This window comes from Chanodichthys erythropterus, chromosome 10 (genome assembly GCF_024489055.1).
Source record: "Chanodichthys erythropterus isolate Z2021 chromosome 10, ASM2448905v1, whole genome shotgun sequence".
NCBI lineage: Eukaryota > Metazoa > Chordata > Actinopteri > Cypriniformes > Xenocyprididae > Chanodichthys > Chanodichthys erythropterus.
The window spans coordinates 55,159,918-55,178,391 of record NC_090230.1 but is presented as its reverse complement, the minus strand read 5'-3'; the positions used below and the strand labels follow the sequence as shown (position 1 = coordinate 55,178,391).

Genomic DNA, 18,474 nt, shown 5'->3' with positions numbered 1-18,474 from the left:
AAAATCGTTATATTCCTCCGACGTGTTCTTGATCGGTTTGAATGTTAAGTTTGTTATTAATCATTCATTGAAAGTTCGTGTTGTTACCGGCTTCTTGCGTGCACTTTTCACCTGATGATCCGAATGAGCGCGCACCGGGCAGGCACATCTGCAATGACGTCATGTCGAACCTCCCCGTCTCTCTCGTGCTGCCAGTGTTTGAGTTTGAGTGCTGGCTCAGATCCGGCTTCAGTATTAAAGGCTGCAAGTCTCTCATCAGCTCTGCTGTCCTGTATGCGCACCGGTCCAATGTGCATTACTGTTATTATTCATCTTTGGTGAATCAAAGATCACGAGACCAAACAATAAGCCATCACACACGCTGGAAACAGTTAAACATGAGCTGAGTTACACAAACTTATTCAACAACTTTTTCATATTTTGAAGATGGAGTTTTTTCCCCAGCCTTTTTCATTGCATTGCTGATGCAGTGAGTCCATGAAGAGCTTTTTTTTGTTTTTGTTCCTGTACAAGGACACAACTACATTTGTTGGCATGAGAGGTAGAGAATGGCTTGAATCGAAACGAGAGATTTGCTGAAGAATGCACTGAAGTGGATTCAAATGAAGATGTCTGCATGTGTTCTACAAAAAAAAAAGATGAAGACGGTAACTATCATTTCTTACGGTCTTTGAGACAGGAAGGATAGTATGGTCATTCCCAGTGGAGTTTGCATAGAACATATCAATGCATGATAATATGACGGAGTCTGTTTTTAATAGTAACGCTTTGTGACTGCTTTATCTCAAACGACAACATTAATGAAAGATACTTCATCAAACAATAAAATAAATAAATCAATAAAAAGAGTCCCTTGGTGCACATTTGTAGTCTTCTCATTGGGATTGTGTGCTTTTATTTCAGCGGTCAGTGTAATAGTGTTGGGCAGCTGCCAGCTGTCTGGGTCAGACACGTTTTAGACTCGAGCTGCTGTCTGGAAGAAGCCGCTTCATTAAACTCACGAATGTTCGTCTGCACGGCTGCCGCTTCTGCTGCGATAGTAAGAAATACACGCAAAAGGAGGTGACATATAGGATATATCTGTTGGAACTGGACGACTCTTCTGTGGCTGTTCTAGGGAAAAGCCGGCATTTGATCTGATGTTCATCCGGTGAGTAACTTCTTCTGTTGCTTTTACTATTATCACATAGAGCTATGAAACATTGAGTCTAGCAGTGGTACTGTAATACAGTTATGCTTGTGCTTATTATGATAGATAGATAGATAGATAGATAGATAGATAGATAGATAGATAGATAGATAGATAGATAGATAGATAGATAGATAGATAGATAGATAGATAGATAGATAGACAGACAGACAGATCCTCAAGCCGTTCTAAAACTGTATGACTTTCTTCTGTGGAACAAAAAAATGATGTTTTGGGAAATTTCTCATTGTGTTTTTGTCCATACAATGGAATTCAGTGGTCACTAAAACTATTTGGTTACCAGCATTCAAAATATCTTCTTCTAAAAAATGCATACCGGTTTGGAACAGCATGAGTGTTAGTAAATGTTGACAGAATATTCATTTTTGGGTGAACTATCCCTTAAAAACACACTTTAAAAAGTGGCATTTTGTGTCCGAAATAATAATTTAAGTAATAATAATAGTAATAAAATAGAAATATGCTGCTCAAAATGAAAATATTTTGACACTTTCTGGATGTCAGTTGTTAGTGGATCATGTTTTGCACTGTGGTTTCTCTGATAGGACACCTGTGTGAACTTGAGAACTGATACATCCAGCTTAAGACCATGATAGTACTGCAAAACTTGTGCAAAAAAATGGCTCAGAAAACTTAAAGTTAGTTCTGAAAAAGCTTTAGCAGCATTTGAGTGCAGATGAAACTTTATTTCATCTGCAATTTATTAAAGAAATACTTGTGAATCCCATTCACACATCAAAAATCTTGCAAAACTCAAACCGGTTGGTGAAACTTCAGTCTGATCATCCACCAGTCACGTTATTTGCAACAGGTTTTCATGAATCGGAAACAGGCAGGGCAGCTAATAGTCTAGTGCAGGTGTGAAAATGATAACCTGAAGTTACGGCATCCCACTCAACACCTATGAGCTCACCATTATGTGTGTGATCAAACCTGTTCAAGTCCAGATGTTACAGCTGCAGAATTGCACTCTGCTCTTGATGTTTGATAAGACACAGTTGAAAAATTGTGTTCAGTCAACTTTTAGGAACATTTTGTAAGATTAGAAACTGGCAATTTTCCACTGACAAGTTTTTTTCCCCCCACTCTCATTCATTTCCAGGCAAACAAATGGATCATTCGGGACAAGCTCCTAATATAGATCCGCTGCTTTGGAATAACATGAAGAGAGTTCTTATGGATTCTTGCCCAGCTCATGGCTGACAAAGGTGCAGGCACAAGTCCTTCCTAGAGACTTCACCTTTAGGAAGACTTTTAAACCTGGGATTAAGTGTGAACTGAGATTCGAATGCATCGAGGATGCTTGTCACGGATATGTTATGGTGCGAAGCTGGATTGATCATATCGCTTTAATCCACTTGTAGCCTCCCCCAACCCCCCTACCCCCACACCCATGTCAGATCTTCCCTAAATTATGGAAATTTTTTGGAAGACGCTGACTTGGATATTTAGCCTGGTCTTGGCCGCTGCTGAAGCTCAGATCCTTTCGTACAACTCTCAAGGTAAGTTTAACCGAAAGTGATGACTGTAGCTGTAACCGCTGATATCATACCAGATCTAAAAAATACTCTAGACAAGCCATAAATCATTTCTGCTTACAGTGATGTCATTTAGACACTTTCAGCTCTACCCAGAGAAAACTTTTATTGCTCAGTTATGTTTTCATGTAAAGTATCAAGCTTGTCTCAGATGCTTCTTCTAAAGTACATTGAGAGAAATGAGACATTCATTGACGTACAGCGAAGACAGGAGCTATAAAATACATGTAGGTAGCGTAATTCCGATGATTTGACCTTTGAAGAATTTCTTGAGCAATGTTTGAGTTATGAACACACTAGTAAAGTATCTCTTTGAATATGTCATTTGTTTCTCTTAGACATCAGTAAGACAAAATAGAGAGCAAATGGAGATTTTTGCTTGCGATTTCTATTTCTGATTTTTCTCCTGAGAAAGCCCCCTCAGCAATCTCACCTTTTGTCTTAAATATCAAAAGAGATCTCAACAATGCCTCAAACTGTGCTGAGATTTGCCAGTCCAGAGGAAAATTTTGCTCTTGCATAGCATCAGGAGATGTAACGAGGTCTCTGTTACAGGTATGCTTCCTTTTAAGTCATCTTAACACCTTTGCTCTTGAAAAACATTGAGGAATTTGATAAAAATGTTTATGATTCAGTTCAAATTGAGACTTTAGACTTTTAACTACTCAAACCTGATCCTAGTTTGAGACAGTAGATCTACTCTGAAATGACAAAAGGCAACATGTGAGATTACCGGGAGAGAAATCTTGAGTAGCAGAAGTCTAACACAAAAGTCTCCATTTGCTCCCTTTGAATATCACTGCTGTGAAGGAGAAACAACTGAGATGTTTAAGAGAATTAAAAATAAATGTGTCATTTCTCATCGAATTATTCAAAGACCAAATTACTTTAGCTATAATATCCACATTAATTTATGTCTATTTTTATTTCTGTAAAGCAGTGGTTCTCAACTGGTTTGGCCGTGGGACCCACATTTTCCCATGGCCATCAAGCCGCAACCCAAATTTTTAGGAATTTGAACCAAGCAAATTTATTAAAAAAAAAAAAAAGGTCTACAACACACAAGTACTGTCACACTTTACATAGCATAGGCATCACAGAAATTGTAAGAATTTCACTAACACTGATGAGTAAACAGTATTATAGGTAAGGGATTTTGGGTTAGTGTTACAGAAACTAGTTACCATGGTAAATACACAATACTAACATGATCTGTTAATAAAACAAATGGACACTGATCCTGATGAATGAATGAACATCATACCTGCATGCAAATCCTTCCCAGCTAACACACGGCATACCACTTAGCCTACGTAATTTATTGGTAGCTTTTTAGCAATTTTGGTAATTGACACTGTAACTACGATGCTGTATGCTCTTAATTTTGACTGCAAAAATGCGTTCTGTGTGAACTGGCCCCAAAAAGTTACAAAAATAATGAGAGAATAATGACACTGACATATACCCTCATCTGCCAGCAGATACTAAAACAGGACAACACAAGATGCAGGTTAGTGGAATGGAAAAAAACCCTGCAAGGTCTAAAGATGTTTTTTAAAGTTTAACTTTTTTTACACCTCATTTTTAGAATGCGTCATGCAAAAGACCCGGTCACAATTGTAATGATGGGTGTGAAATGAGCAGCCAGGGAAACGGATCTAATGGCTCGTTTCCACTTAGTACGGTATGCAATTTTTGCCGTTTCCATTGTCAGAAGTTGTAAATGGTACCCTAATTCTGAACCATACTGTACTACTTTTTGGGGGACCCTTTCATTGGGATACCTAGCACAATAGTACCAATAGTACCTAAAGGGTGGAGCTACACTTATTGCAGAAGGTTGATTGGTTGACAGAGAATCGTCACTTACGCGTGCTGCAAGGGGAATGACAACACAGTCTCTTTGCAACACAATGGGTAATTTTTAGCTGTTTTTTCTTGCAGCCTTCAGCATTTTCTCAAACAAAGCTGCTGTATTTTGTTTGCTCCATTGTTGTTTACGGTCACCTTCTTCTTCACGCGAGAATGACGTTGATCGCTACTTTCCGGCATACACCACGCCCATCAAGTAAGGGTACTGTTGATCAGAGTTTACCATCCCAAATCGTACAGTACTGCACTGAACTGAGCCGTACCGCTCGGTGGAAACAAGCCATAAGTGCAGGAGCGTTTAATGACAGTGCTGGGAAACATGGGGAACTCATACTTCCACATACATACAACGACTGATCAAAACACGAGTGGAACACAAGCACTATTTATACACAGAAGAGACAAGCTAAACAAGATAACGAAGGGGCGAGGGAACTAATCAACTTAAAACTACAAAGAGCTACAAAGCAAAACACATGACAGGAAATAACAAACACACAGGTAATATATGACACAAATGCGTCCATCTAGCAAGTTTACAGCGCAGCGGAATGGAAACTAACAGAAGATCAAAGCCTTTGCAAAAAGGCAACAGCATCCATGCACGTCTTTCAAAATAAAAGTAAATATATTTTGTTGTTGCTGTTGACTACACACTCTGTGACCACCCAAAACGGACTTACAAACCACTTTTGGGTCACGACCTACCAGTTGAGAAACACTGCTCTAAAGGGTTTGGAAGAGAAACATCTGAAACAAAGTTGCTACTAGAATTAAAATGTAACTGAAACTCAGTCTCCTGATCTGTGATAGATCAACCACTGAGCAATTAAACCTTACTCTGAGCACACCTGCCTCATAGAATGCTGAAATTGCTTGTTGATTTTTGGTTTCCTATGATTACCCTTTCCTTTGTTTTGCTCACTGTTATCTGATTGACTTTATTCCCCAAAACAAAAAGCGGAATTTCTATCCACACTGGATCACTATCAGCTAACAGTACCAGTGCGGGTGAACGAGAGGGGCCAGTTCATGAGTTACACTGTGAAGCATTACAGGCCTGGTCGGCGGCGACGTGGACTGGACCAGGCTGAGCTGGACCACACTGAGACCAGGCTTTTTTACAAACTCTCAGCCTACGGCAAGCACTTTCACCTGAACCTGACACTCAACCCCAATCTGGTTTCTAAACATTTCACAGTAGAGTACTGGGGCAAGGACGGACTAGACTGGCAGCATTCAGTGGTCGATAACTGCCACTATGCTGGATATCTACTGGATCAATATAGCACTACAAAAGTGGCATTGAGCAACTGCAAAGGCTTGGTGAGTACAACAGATTAAAAAAAAATCTTCATGCTTGTGGGTGTATGAGAAGGTAAGTATGCTGTTTTTCTCCAAAATACCTCAGGAAAAAGACACTGTTTTCTGCATAAAAGAACAGATTGGAAATTGTACATTCACACAGGGATATGAAAGCATGCTGGCCAATGACATGTGGAATATGCATTGCATTTTATTGCCCACATATCTAAAGATCTTCAGCTGAAGTGTTTACTTCCTCAAAGGGCCCCATATTTGCTGACTTAGCCTTTTTAATGTGACTGATATGCTGTCCTTTCTGTGAATGAATATTTCTAAACCACGAGAATATGCGCTATTACTTTTAGTGATCGAACGTATGATCTTCATCTGGCAAAGAAATTGGTGAAAAAACTTTGCGCCCTCAACCACTTCACAATGCCTTAGAAAAAGTAACCGCATTGCAGTGATGACCTTAATAACTGCGTAGCAAAAATCTAGTTATAGCCGAAGTGTGTAATTCTGCAAAAGTAAAGGTTGTTGTCAAACAGGTTTCCTGAACACTCTGCTATTGGTTGGACAAACCGAAAGTCCCTCCCCATATTCACAGCATTGGTTGAATCCAAGGGCATAGATTTGGTTTCAACTTTGGGGGGGTTGAACATTGGTATGGTTGTATTGTATTGGGGGGGTTGTAACTGATGGCTTTGAATATTGGGGGGGTTACCTCCCCCCCACAAACTACGCCCCTGGTTGAGTCAGTTTTGCTGTGCAGGGAAGCTGATTCCCTTTCTTGAGAATCAACCTACAGATGACTTCTTTGTAGTTGTCTATTAAGCTTATTAATCTCAGATAGGAGACAGGATTTTGACATTGAAAAATGCAGCTCATTGTCCATGTCAATGTCTTGCTCAGCTGTTTAACTCCAGAGCTTCAGGCCAGCGTCCAGAATGAGTCAGCGTGTCTACATTACATTAATAAAGCTTAGGCAGCTTCAAGAAACTCATGCCTCATGTGTGTGACTAACACGAAAGATAGATAGAGAGAGAGAGAGAGAGAAGAGAGCTTAAAGCACCTCGTGTGTGTTGCTGCCAGAGTTCTTATCTATGTCCCTGTCTCTGTGTACACGGCTGCTTCTGCTCACTGTTAAGTGACTGCTGAGTGACAGCAAAATATTAGCTTAGCTATCTCTCTGCATCGGGCTTGAATCCCTCCTGCACCTGCAAGCCCGTTGCCAGCTGATTCCTATCCCACGCTGAGCATTTCATCTGGAAGGGCCTTTGACGTTGCTTGACTAAACCGCACTGCACGGTTGCTGTGAAACATGGCTTTCTGTGATGCGATGTGATTATTGTAATATTAGATCATGGCTCTGACTAGTATAAACTAGTGTGACATTTCAAAATGCCTTGACAACTACTTCTGTAACTACTAACAACTAAAATGCTTTTAATGCTGCACAGCTTAACAGCTTAGCATGTTAAGGCAATAAAAAAAAAACTTTTGAATGCCCCTGTCAAGTAGGGATGTGCAAGACTGTTCGACTAGTTGATTAAACGATACTGCTGCTGCTATTCAACTTGGAAATTCTAGTCATTTACTTTTTATGTTTTATGTTTTACAAAGGCTATGTTTAAATTACCGTCATGTTAATTTTACATTTTAAAATTAATATATTATTTTGAAAAATGTGTATCTGGAGCGGAAAACAAAATCATTTCGTTTCACCTCAGATTGCATGTGTTCGTTTTCACTCACAACATGTTCAGAGAAATGGGACTACTCGACCAGTCGCAAAAAAATTTTGTTTAAACGTTAATGAAATTAGCGCACATTGCGCACATCCCTACTGTCAAGTAGCATGTATAAAATCGAATTTGTTGTGTCATTTATTGAGGCTTTGCATGACATTTTGCATCTTTTTATTTTGTGTGTGAAAAAATTCAGATAAACGCATATTGTGTGAAAATCTTCCACTGTGTGGACAAATCATTTTTCAAAAGGTCATATTTTGTGTTCCAAAGAAAGGAACGACAAATTGTGAAATTTAGCTTTAATGCAGCTACCTTAAAGGTGCCCTAGAATTAAAAATTGAATTTACCTTGGCATAGTTAAATAACAAGAGTTCAGTACATGGAAATGACATACAGTGAGTCTCAAACACCAACAACCTCCGAAGAACAACCGACTGTTACGTAACAGTTGGGATCATTAATATGTACACCTCCAATATTTGCATATGCCAGCTCATGTTCAAGGCATTACACAAGGGCAGCCAGTATTAATGTCTGGATCTGTGCACAGCTGAATCATCAGATTAGGTAAGCAAGCAAGAACAATAGCGAAAAATGGCAGATGGAGCAATAATAACTGACATGATCCATGATAACATGATATTTTTAGTGATATTTGTAAATTTTCTTTCTAAATGTTTCTTTAGCATGTTGCTAATGTACTGTTAAATGTGGTTAAAGTTACCATCGTTTCTTACTGTATTCACAGAGACAAGAGCCGTCGCTATTTTCATTTTTAAACACTTGCAGTCTGTATAATTCATAAACACAACTTCATTCTTTATAAATCTCTCCAACAGTGTAGCATTAGCCGTTCGCCACGGAGCATAGCCTCAAACTCATTCAGAATCAAATGCAAACATCCAATTAAATACTCTACTTACGCGATTAGACATGCTGCATGACAAACACTTTGTAAAGATCCATTTTGAGGGTTATATTAGCTGCGTGAACTTTTTTTATGCAATGATGGAGTCGAGAGCTCGGGAGGGGGTGGAGAGCGCAAGCAATCAAAGGGGCAGCAGCCTGAATCGGCGCATTTCTAATTATGCCCCAAAATAGTTCAAAGCAGTTAAAAAAATGTATTAAAAAAATCTATGGGGTATTTTGAGCTGAAACTTCACAGACACATTCAGGGGACACCTTAGACTTGTATTACATCTTGTAAAAAAAACGTTTGATGGCACCTTTAACGCAGTTAACTTTATCTACTTTTCCAAAAAGGTAGCTTGACTGTAGTTGAAATACTTTAAATTATGAGTACCTTGTATCTTGGCAAGATTCATTTTAAAGTAACTTTCCCAACACTTGAACCTTGATAGAATTTGTGCATGTTGTGTCTTTAACTTGACGAGAGACTGAGGGGAAAATTCTCAAGAGCGATGGCCCTGTGCAATTACCTTAAACTGGTGTGTTCATGTGGGAGGACAGGCCTCGATATTAGATTCCACCCTGGTATCAGCAGCACCCTCACATAAATCTATGAGAATTTAGAGTGGCTCTGCTGGTCCTGAGGCATTTCCTGCAGTCACTGTGTCTGCGTGCAAACACAAAACCTTCTCTCTAAACTACTCTGCAGACCTATAGTTTCAGGAGTTCAGTAAATAGAAAGCCTGTAGAGAGTTTTACCTGAACCCCTCAGTTGGATATTGCAAAATATTAACAAAATAATGATTTAGACAAGTTTCAGTAAACCTCAGGATCTCTCAGCAGCATTTGTGACATGGTGTTGGTTACCACAGCAATTCATACAGGTGTAAACAGGGTCTAAAACGTTTTGAGCTTTTGTCCACTTTCGGCCACTTCCAGAGGTAGTCGAAAACGCATTTGCCTGGAATGCTTTCATAGTGTAGATGCACATGTGGTCAAATGTGTTCGAACATCTACAAAAGACCACCTACTTTCCACCTTCTGACCTAATGCGTAAACATCATGGGAAGCACGCTAGCCAGACAGGATTTAAACTTTGTTGGCTGAGACCCAAGTTTGGTTGGAAGACAAAAAACGTACCAAGCACAATGTTCTCTCACCAATTTCTAACACGCACTCACAGCATTCAGTCTTGCGGCTATCAGAGCAGAAACAAAAGTTACTGCTCCGTGGGTTTTTCCGTCATCTCCGAGCGCGTTCATATGTAAATTGCATGAGCTTATTTTGTCCATTAAATCGAAAAATCTGAAGAAAAAAAACATACATTTACCCACCCACAGACCCTCGCCTCAAAGAAATCAGGACAGAAGTGGTTGAAAGTGAACAAAAGAGACAGATTAAAATACCAGGTGTAAAGGGGAATGTCCCCCTCGTCTATTTGTGATCCGATCAACCAAAACGCATCTTAATACCAGGTGTAAACATGACCTTAGACCAGGGATAGGCAACTTCAGTCCTGGAGTGCCGCTGTCCTGCAGAGTTTAGCTCCAACCCTGAATAAGAAAAACCCACCTGCCTGTAGCCTGAAGACAACGATTAGCTTGTTCAGGTGTGTTTGATTATGGTTGGAGCTAAGCTCTGCAGGATAGCGGCACTCAAGGGCTGCATCCGAAATCCTAGGCAGCTGACTTGTTGCCTCGCTGCCTTATCAGACTTGTAAGTCAGTGTTTGTGCATGAAGGCATCTCACGAAACTGATTTCAGACAGACTTCTGACTGAGGCAGCGATCTACAGCATTTAATGATCTACAGCAAAATAGCGCAAGCTATTTCACAGGAAGTGAAGCTAACATTGGGTTCAGACGTGCCTTGATGTCTTCCTACCATGAAATGTGTCCTCCGAAGGCAGCATTTTCCAGTTTTCGGATTTAGTCCAGGACTGACGCTGCCCATGCCTGCCTTAGACTATGGCCCTGTTAACACCTGGTATTAACATGCGTTTTACCAGGTGTATGATCGATCCTGTGACGGACTGTTTTGGCTCGATTACACTTAGTTCACAAGAAATAAATAAATAAAAAATTATCATATTCAGTTAATGTGTTTTGGCTTTATAGGTATGTATAATGTAATGAAAATTATATTTGTCAAAATGTACAGCTACTTTTGAATGGCCGTCAATGGAGATGGAGAATCTTTGCTCACAGAAAATAGTGTAGTTACAGCATCTACACTGGGGTGCTATCTGCTGACCTAACAGATTAACCAGTAAAAACAAGCAAAAACAGTAATGTTTACAGTAATGCAGTTACTATGAAAATCTATGAGAAAAGACATTGCAGAGGGATGTGCTGTTGTTCATATTGGTGGTCTATTGGCTAAGTTCCCTGTGACTGTAAAGGTTGAAAAGTCCTGCACCATGTTAACACTTTTGTCTTTAGGCTAAACTATAAAAAACTGTGTATATTTTAACATTTATTCTGGTCTATTGTCTTGCCCCATACACTTCCATTGTAAGTGACTTGTTGTAAACAGGATGTTGAGGTTTTTTTTGTTTTGTTTTATTTTTTACAACAAGTTTTTTTTTTTTTTTTAATTGAGATTGTTTTAAGACATACCAGGCATCTACCTTTCCATTTCACGTTTTTGGCCACATAAGAGAGTCCTATATGACCCCAACCAGTTGATTAATCTGCATCACAACTGATCTCATGTAGGTTTGATCTTTCCCAATGGCTGGGATCAAAACTCATATTGAAAGTAAAAGCAAACTTAATATTCCACTTCCATTATTAAATCAACCAGACAACTGACACTAAAGCTTTAGTTTGTAGTACATGAGAAATTCCAATCATCTCTGCTTTATCAGGTCTGTAATATTAGCTTTTCCTCATAATTCCCCTTTAGTTAGAATGGAGAACGAGATGGTTGCAGTGATGCTAAAATGTTATTTTATTATTGTTGCAGCCAAAAGTACTGGCTCAGTCACCTTACTTCATAAATTGAGATTTCTTCATTGCCTCAGTCATTTTATTGAAACCAAAAATGGAAAAACAATCCTTTGGATGCCTCAGCGTTTTTCGCTGTGCATCACACAGCATACGGCTTATATCAACTGCGCTTTTGTTTTGTGTGTGCAGCGTTTGCTATTTCTTTGTAAAGATTTAATTGGTCTCATTGTGGAGTTTTACAGACTTGGAGAACATGCCAGAGGTTTTTTTCTTTTCTTTTTTCCTACAAACACATTTCTGAGGCACATTTTGAATTTATGTTAAATTGGGGGTGTTCAAGGGCACAGATCTGTGTGCTTTGGTCCCTGTCCAGGTAATTACGGTGTTGTTCTTTATGTAATTTGGTGGTTTTGAGTGATTTATCTTATTGATTTGTATTGTGGCATGTTTTTGCATTTGCTTGCAATGCTGAATGATATGAATTACTTGAAATAATATGAGTTCTAATTATCTGTGTTCTGGTATGTGTTTTAACAGCATGAACTTAAGAGACTATTTGTAGAGATGATAAGCATGCGATACATACATTAAAATGCATTATTTTACAACCTTGTCCTTGATATTGCAGATGGAATATTTCAACGTTAGTCAATGAATGTATTTTCTTGCTTTTCCTGTGTGCTTTTTGTGTAACCTATCATTTTCTCTTTTCTTATCAAGCATGGTGTCATAACCACAGAGGACGAGCAATATTTAATAGAGCCATTAAAAAATATATCCAGAAATTTCAGTGATGTCAACCACGAAGGACAACCACATGTTATTTATAAAAAGACTTCCATTCCTTCTCCACAAAAGCCAAGCGAGGAGTTCAGCTGTGGTGTTTCAGGTTGGTAAACCTCCATTTGGCCACATTGTGACATAAACAGCTATAGATAGCAGGTTAGGAAATGATGGTCAGTGGTTCAGGTTTGGCTGGAAGTCAGCCTCGGCATGAATGTTGAGTGAAGATCTAATCTAAAGCTCAGCTGAACGCCGTTTTTACTAAAAACTGAACTGCTAATAAATCTCTTTTTGATGAGAAATTGTTTTCTCCAGACCTCACAATAAACAGGACACCCTGCTACGATACCAATCCTGAAGCAACCCCACCTTACTCAGTCCCTGGCGGAGACAGCTCGACGAGTGGCCACCGCCAGCGCCGTTCCGTCAGTTCTGAACGCTTTGTGGAGACCCTAGTGGTGGCGGACAAAATGATGGTTGGCTACCACGGTCGCAAAGACATCGAGCACTACATCCTGTCCGTAATGAATATTGTAAGTTTGGTCCTGCTTTTCTTAAGCGTGCTTGTCTCAAAAGCATGTTTCAGTCCTTTTTTAAGGGTACGTCGGAAGAACTCGAACAGCATTTGGCTGACTTTGTGTCTTTTCTTCTTTTCTGGAGGTCAGGTTGCCAAACTTTACCGTGATGCCAGTCTTGGAAACGTTGTGAACATTATTGTAACCCGACTGATTGTTCTGACAGAAGATCAGGTCAGTGTTTTAATGTGATGCAAAAGTTTTAATGTTAATGTGATTCAGAAGTCTTAAAGGGATAGTTCACCTCAACTTTACTCAACTTCATTTTGTTCCAAACCTGTATGACTTACTTTCTTCTTTGGAACACAAAAGATTATATTTTGAAGAACATTCATCTGTTTGAAAATCAATGGAGTCCAATGTTGTTTTGGACTCCATTGACTTTCATTGTAAAGGATAGACAAAAAAAAAAAAGTTTTTTATTTTTGTGTTCCGCAGAAAAAAGAAGGTCAAACAGGTTTTGAATGAGTAAATGATAACACATTTTTTTTTTTTTTTGGGAGGGGGGGGGGGGTGAACTATACCTTTAATTTTTTTTTTTTTCATTGTTCTGCAAAAACAAGCCATTTAAACAGTTTACAGCTGCAATTTGGTTTTGCAAAAGGTCATTGTTTTTCAGCAGTACTTCCCAAGATTAAGCTAGGTGACATTTTCTCCCTAGTCTCACGCACATGCTTACTATTCATCGTTCTTGTCTTTTGTCTGCATTGGCATTAAATGAGTGTGAGCTCAGAGTATTTTTAGAAGCTTAGAAACACCTCACAGTAGTCTGCAGTTTTATTGGCCTGAAGAGACAAGACAGATGGAATCATGAATCGTCTGACCACTTTTAAAGATTAAAGTTATTCAAACAGATATGCCTAGACATTGTCCCTCAGGGAAACTTTGTAAAAGATTTCACGGTAATGTCTTAAATGAGAGAGCCAGGGCGTTTGTCTATGTTTTTTTTTTTTTTTGTTTGTTTTTTTGTTCTTGGAAGAGTCAAATAACTCTTCTCAGACTGGGAAACCAACCAAAAGATCCAACTACCACAAAGATGATGTCATTACAGAAGGGTGTACTACAAGTCACATTGTACCAGCCAAATAATAAATATAATATATTATATAAAATAATAATTCAACAAACTGAAGCGTCCTTTGTTCTATTGACATCATCATTTTAAAATGCTGTGGGTCAGATTGTGTCATCTCAAACAAAGTTTGATATGTTACATTGGTGTTCTATGTTGCAGCCCAACTTGGAGATAAACCACCATGCAGACAAATCTCTAGACAGCTTCTGTAAATGGCAGAAATCCATTCTTTCTCATCAGGGAGATGGAAACAGTATCCCAGAGAATGGGATCGCCCATCACGACAATGCTGTTCTCATTACAAGGTCGGTTACTATTATTCCCATCTGATTTTAGGGGTAGTTAATGATTGAGGTTGGGAATATGGTTAGGACTATGTTTGTTTGAAAGGAATGTTCTTCCAGGGCCAAGATGTTGATCCAGGAACACATCCTACTTGGTCACCAACACTTCATCTGTTTAAAATCAAGTTTGATGACAAACATTCATTTAGCCTATATTTGATAGATTAGGTTAGTATTGTTACCTATCCATTACTTTTTTTTACATTTTCATTGTCTGTTGAATTTGTGTAATGTTGCTGTTTAAGCATGAAAACAGTCTGCAAATTATAAAGCACAAAGTCACTCCAAAGTGCGCACTGTTTCTGAACTCCCTGAAACACCTCCACTGTAATCTTGGGTTTTCTTCTGGAAACGAACACGTCACAATATTCTTCATTTAAGTAATTCCTACATAATCGTATGCAAAATAAAGGGGCGAGGCCTGGTTGAGTGAGTTAGTGGTGTGTTGTAACTCGTGGTTATTGTAAGGGGCGGGACATTTCCCAAACACACTCAAAGCGGTTGACCAATCATAACACATTGGTCCAGCCGACCAATCAGAGCACATTGCGCTTTTCAGGAGAAGCTTCATAGAGACAGGAACTAAACGGAGTATTACTGACAGATTTGGAAGAGAGGTGCTGCAACAATGTAAAATATGTGAAAAGTAGTGTGTGTTTTTTTAACAGTAAAGGTGCTCTGTGTATGAATGACAGCTAGTGGTTGAAATGGGTAATGCAGTCCAAGTTCAAAATATTGTTGCCCCGCCCCCTCCTCCTCAGACTTCACGCACTTGCGGGTTGCCGGCTTGAAGACACGCAACAGGAGCGAGCTCAATTGACATTGGAAGGCGAGGAGACTTAAACACTGTAAAATAATTAGTTGATTTATTGATTCATGATGAGTTGATATCATGTTTTAATATGCTCCTGTTCATAGAGATTTTTAGATGGATGCTGAGGCTTTTTAGGTCAGGTAGAATCTGTGATCTCTGACCCAGTTTGTTCGCTGGCTTCCATGGCTGCAATTCGCTGCATGTGTTTTCCGCCAACTGTAAATTGTAAATTGGCAACGTGCGCTCTTGCCCAGATCGAAACAAAAACAGAAATTCTGACACTGAACGCAAATTTCAAAGTAAAATAACTGGCTGTAGCAATGGTTTTCAGAGAAACGAATATGTGAACTGAGCATGTTTAATAAATATCTGCAACCATATTATGGTATTTTTATGCTTTAGTACAGTCAAAAACTTACATAGAGCACCTTTAAAGCATGAAAACCTGTTCTGGACCCCAAAAACAAAATCAAGACTGTAAAAGGGCATAATAACCCCTTTAATATCTAATGTTTAAACCACCATCACATGGAATTGTCATTACAGTTGCTTCATGAAACCCCAGCAAACTAAACATGTCAACATCTTGTGGAAAATTGTTTTTATTGACTTGTTGACTGGAGGTTGTCTTTTTTATTTCAGTCTATGTTGTTAAACACATACCCTTCTTAAATCCCTGCCGTAATTCATATTTATCCAGAAGCCAAAAATGTCTTACAGTAGTTTGTTTCAGTGATTAGTTTGTGGGTGATCAGTCTGTTAAATGGCAGACAGCTCTGCAGTTTAACATTTTTTTTTTTTTTTTACTAACTTCCTCAATTTAGCTAAATTAGAGAAGAAAGGCTTGTTTTAGGGCTAGCTGACATTTTGGCATTCAAGTTTGACAGTTTGTACTGGAAACATATATTGGGTGGGTCATTTACAACTGAGACTAAACTGGTTATTAATGTCATTGTTAATTGCTGTTCACTGACGCATGACTGTGTGGTTTGGACAGGTGTGAGCCTTGACGCTGTCAGCTGATACTGTAGACGTCACTCCTTGAGCAGAGGTTACTGGATATTTCTATTTATACATATAATTTGTTTAACTTCTTACTGTTTTGCTAAACACGTAGAGGCCAAACACCTTTTCGAATTAACTGAAACAGGCAGTGTGTCTGATGCTGGTCTACAGAAAGTTTCATTTTAGATTTATTTCTTCTGAACAGACAGGTATCTGCCAAAGTAAGCCGTGCGGTAAACAACTAGCTGTTGTCCTGTGAATTTCTGGCAGACTGGTTTTGAGTCTGGCAAACAAAATGCTGCTGGTTCGCCGCTATAAATGGATTTCATTCTGAATTAAGTGCAGTTTTAAACTTTAGTCAGAGAGTTTTTCTTTCAGAAAAAAAGGAAAAGCTTTGTGTGAGGCTTGTGTTGTCTAAATGTGGTGAATGAATTGACATTTCATATTTCAGTTAAATATAAATTACTCCAAAGTTCATATTGTATTCTTTGCATCTACAGCTGTTGTTTTATTAGATCTATTCTGATTATTTGAGGCTTTGCTCAAGAAAATGAACAATAGTTTAAGTAAAACAGTGGATATCTATTATATCTAAAGCCGAGAATGCTCATTAGATCCCGAGTCGATGTGTGGAACCTTATATATATATATATATATATATATATATATATATATATATATATATATATAGACATGCAGATTTTTTTGGTGTCTCCAACTCTAATCTATTTAGTTTTTTGTAGTCTGAACAGACAAACCACATGTTTACAAACTTGATCCAGACCACATTGATATGTGGTTTGCAATCTGTCTCAGTCTCAATGTTCAGATTGGATTTCCTTACGGAAAGAAATAATGAAATTTATTTATTTATTTGAAATAAAGTTTTTTTTCATCACTCTGGACAGATTCTTGATGTATTGGATTATGTGACATTGTAGTTACTTATATGTAGTGAATGTCTGAGTCAGTGATTTTGGACCCAGCTGCATACCGTTATATGCATAAATACACTTATGAGTCATGATAGACATGAGCAAAGTTTCAGTGTCAGCTACTGTTCTATTAGAAAATCATTTGACATACACCAGAGATCAAATACACTGTATGAATGAAAAGATCAGATTTCATCATCTGTAAAATGAAAGTGTAGTCTGTCTGAGACTGGATTTGAAAAACAAATCTGATTTATGTGCCGCTTGAACAAAGCCTTATTTACTGTACATGAAGGCTAATATGCTGATTAGCTTTTTGTGGTTAGTGTATTATTAAGTACTCCTGCGGTCCTGCAATTTTAATGACCGTAGCAGTGCTTAATTTGGAGACATTTATATTGGGTGAATTCATATATGACTAATGATAGCCTGGAGGAGAGCTTAACAAACAGAGTGATGTTTCCTCGAAAGCCTGTAAAAGTAAACTCTCCAGCATACCATACAATGTAATGCCTCTAATCATTAGCTCTCTAGCCAGTTGTGATTATTTGTTTATGTTTGGTGTAAGCGAGGATCGCAACTCGTCATGCTATTAGTCACGTTTACTGAAACTGTCTTAGAGTTTGCTGTAAAGTAACAATAGTTTATGCATTTTCAAAAGTTGAAATAGTTTATAAAGTTTACTAAAATTGTGACCATTGGTGTAGTTTACAATTGTGATAGCTACAATTGTTTATGAAATTTACTATAATATTATGTAGACGAAATAATATAATAAAATAATATATTTAGCCAAAATATCACTATGTAATCTACCACAATATCGCATTTCAAGTAAACTTTGTAAACTGCTGCAACTATTACAATTTTATTAACTTTGTAATTTGTTAAAATCTTAATTTTAGTAAACTATCATAAGTATCACACTTTTAAAGGTGCCATCGAATGAAAAATTGAATTTACCTCGACATAGATGAATAACAACAGTTCAGTACATGGAAATGACATACAGTGAGTCTCAAACACCATCGTTTCCTCCTTATATAAATCTAATTTGTTTAAAAGACCTCTGAAGAACAGGTGAATCTCAACATAACACTGACTGTTACGTAACAGTCGGGATCATTAATATGTACGCCCCCAATATTTGCATATGCCAGCTCATGTTCAAGGCATTAGACAAGGGCAGCCAGTATTAACGTCTGGATCTGTACACAGCTGAATCATCAGATTAGGTAAGCAAGCAAGGATAATAGCGAAAAATGGCAGATGGAGCAATAATAACTGACATGATTCATGATATCATGATATTTTTAGTGATAATTGTAAACTGTCTTTCTAAATGTTTCGTTAGCATATTGCTAATGTACTGTTAAATGTGGTTAAAGTTACCATCGTTTCTTACTGT

The 18,474-nt window shown here is 38.2% G+C and overlaps 1 protein-coding gene across 1 annotated transcript in view; it reads left to right on the top strand.

Annotated features, from left to right (window-relative positions):
- Positions 1-2,624: 2,624 nt before the first annotated feature.
- adamts6 (ADAM metallopeptidase with thrombospondin type 1 motif, 6) overlaps positions 2,625-18,474 on the top strand; it is a 96,705-nt gene continuing 80,855 nt past the window's right edge. The window contains exons 1-6 of the mRNA XM_067395681.1: positions 2,625-2,712; positions 5,582-5,946; positions 12,256-12,424; positions 12,634-12,851; positions 12,984-13,067; positions 14,128-14,273. Of these exons, the coding sequence (XP_067251782.1) occupies positions 2,625-2,712; positions 5,582-5,946; positions 12,256-12,424; positions 12,634-12,851; positions 12,984-13,067; positions 14,128-14,273 (1,070 nt within the window). The remainder of the gene's footprint in view (positions 2,713-5,581; positions 5,947-12,255; positions 12,425-12,633; positions 12,852-12,983; positions 13,068-14,127; positions 14,274-18,474) is intronic.